The 1770-nt window shown below is 47.8% G+C and overlaps 1 protein-coding gene across 1 annotated transcript in view; it reads left to right on the top strand.

Annotated features, from left to right (window-relative positions):
* The window catches only part of LOC102488968 (IQ motif and SEC7 domain-containing protein 2), a 103751-nt gene that overhangs the window by 85189 nt on the left and 16792 nt on the right, over window positions 1-1770 (top strand). Inside the window, 2 exon segments of the mRNA XM_027768956.1 lie at window positions 1-237; window positions 1580-1741. Of these exon segments, the coding sequence (XP_027624757.1) occupies window positions 1-237; window positions 1580-1741 (399 nt within the window).

Genomic DNA, 1770 nt, shown 5'->3' with positions numbered 1-1770 from the left:
AGGCGAGAGCTCTGATGTGGGGGATAATGAGAGCCTTGAGAGCTCCAGCAATTCCAATGAGACCATCAACTGCAGCTCTGGCTCCTCTTCTCGGGACAGCCTGAGGGAGCCTCCAGCCACTGGCCTGTGCAAGCAGACTTACCAACGGGAGACAAGACACAGCTGGGACTCTCCAGCCTTCAACAATGACGTCGTGCAAAGACGGCACTACAGAATCGGCCTCAACCTCTTCAATAAGTAGGTGCTCCCCATTTGAGCCTCTTTAGCACTCCCTCCCCTGTCTCAGGCCCTGGGCTCCCTAGGACTGAACTCTAAGCAGTGGTCCTGGTTCTGCTCTCCTCTCATTTTGTGAAATGGTCTTTCTCCTCAATTGTACAGGGAAAAGGATAGAGAGCAAGATGCAGGGTAGAGCCCCTGACACACCAGGGTTTGGAACCCAATCCTGCCTCTGGCAGTGTGATCTTGGGCAAGACACTCCCACTAAATGGATGCTGAATCTTGTCTCCCCCACCTCCTCTTTGTAGAAAGGAGAAATATGATATATAAAGAGCCCTAGTCTGGGAAACAGGAGACCTGGGCTGCTAGTCTGACTTTGACCACTCACTGCATAGCCCTGGGCAAAGTTTGTTTCTTCCTTGGGCTTCAGTTTTTCCAGTTATTACCTAGCAGGGTATAGATTGTATATTTGAGATGTCAGGGGCAGGGGATATGCTGGACTACGCAGTGACCATGACTGAGCTCTTTCTAAGTGACTGGGCTGGTGCCAAGTGCTTAGGAGTCGGATGGGAGTGTGTCATTTGATTAGGAAATAATTAGAAAACATTAGATGTAATTAGGAAACATTAGATGCAGAGCCTTACGTCTTTATAGCTTATTAAATACTGCCACCTATATTTAGTTCTCACAAAATAACTCAGCAAGGTAGGTAGTGGTATCCCTATTTTATAAATAAGGAATTGAGGTTTGGAGAAGTAAAAGGGATTGTTCAAAGTCACACAACTGGGAAGTCATGGCTCTGAGACTGATAGCAACAAAGTCTCTTCCAAATTTTAGCCTTTGGGATCCTAAAATTCTAGTGTTCTGAATACAGGATAGCTACGACCCAGATTTTGGCCTAGCTCTCTAGAAATCTAGAGAACACCTTTTCTGTAGAAATGCTCACAGAGGCTGCATGATACCTGCCTGGGTGGGATGTGGGATGTGGAACAAAGTAACCTCTTCACTTCTTCCTTGCTCTGAGGGGCACAGACTCAGAGCCTGGAACTCAGCTGTTCTCTCAGGACTCCTTAGTGCCTGCTGGGAATACCAAAGCATAGCGCAGACTCTTGCTTTCTTTCAACTGTGGTGAGTCTCCAGTGAAGGAAGAAGTCAGGCTGATTGTGAAGCCCTTTGAAATGGCTATCCTTCCCCAGGTCTCAGTTTTATTAACTGTACCATGAAGGGATTGGACCAAATAATATATTTGACTTCTTTGATTTTCTGAGGCCATAGCTAGTTTGGCTCAATATGGTTCAAGAAATGGGATGAGGGCACAGTTTCAAGAAGACAGTCATTTCATTCACCTCCCCTCTTTCTGCAGGAAGCCAGAGAAAGGTATCCAGTATCTAATCGAGCGGGGCTTCCTGTCAGACACACCGGTGGGAGTGGCTCACTTCATCCTGGAGCGGAAAGGCCTGAGCCGGCAGATGATAGGGGAATTCCTGGGGAACCGGCAGAAGCAGTTCAACAGAGACGTGTTGGAGTGAGGACCCCAGGATGGGGCAGGCATTC

Source organism: Tupaia chinensis, unplaced genomic scaffold, assembly GCF_000334495.1.
Source record: "Tupaia chinensis unplaced genomic scaffold, TupChi_1.0 Scaffold148091_1, whole genome shotgun sequence".
NCBI classification, from domain to species: domain Eukaryota; kingdom Metazoa; phylum Chordata; class Mammalia; order Scandentia; family Tupaiidae; genus Tupaia; species Tupaia belangeri.
This window is presented reverse-complemented; position numbering and strand designations above follow the sequence as displayed.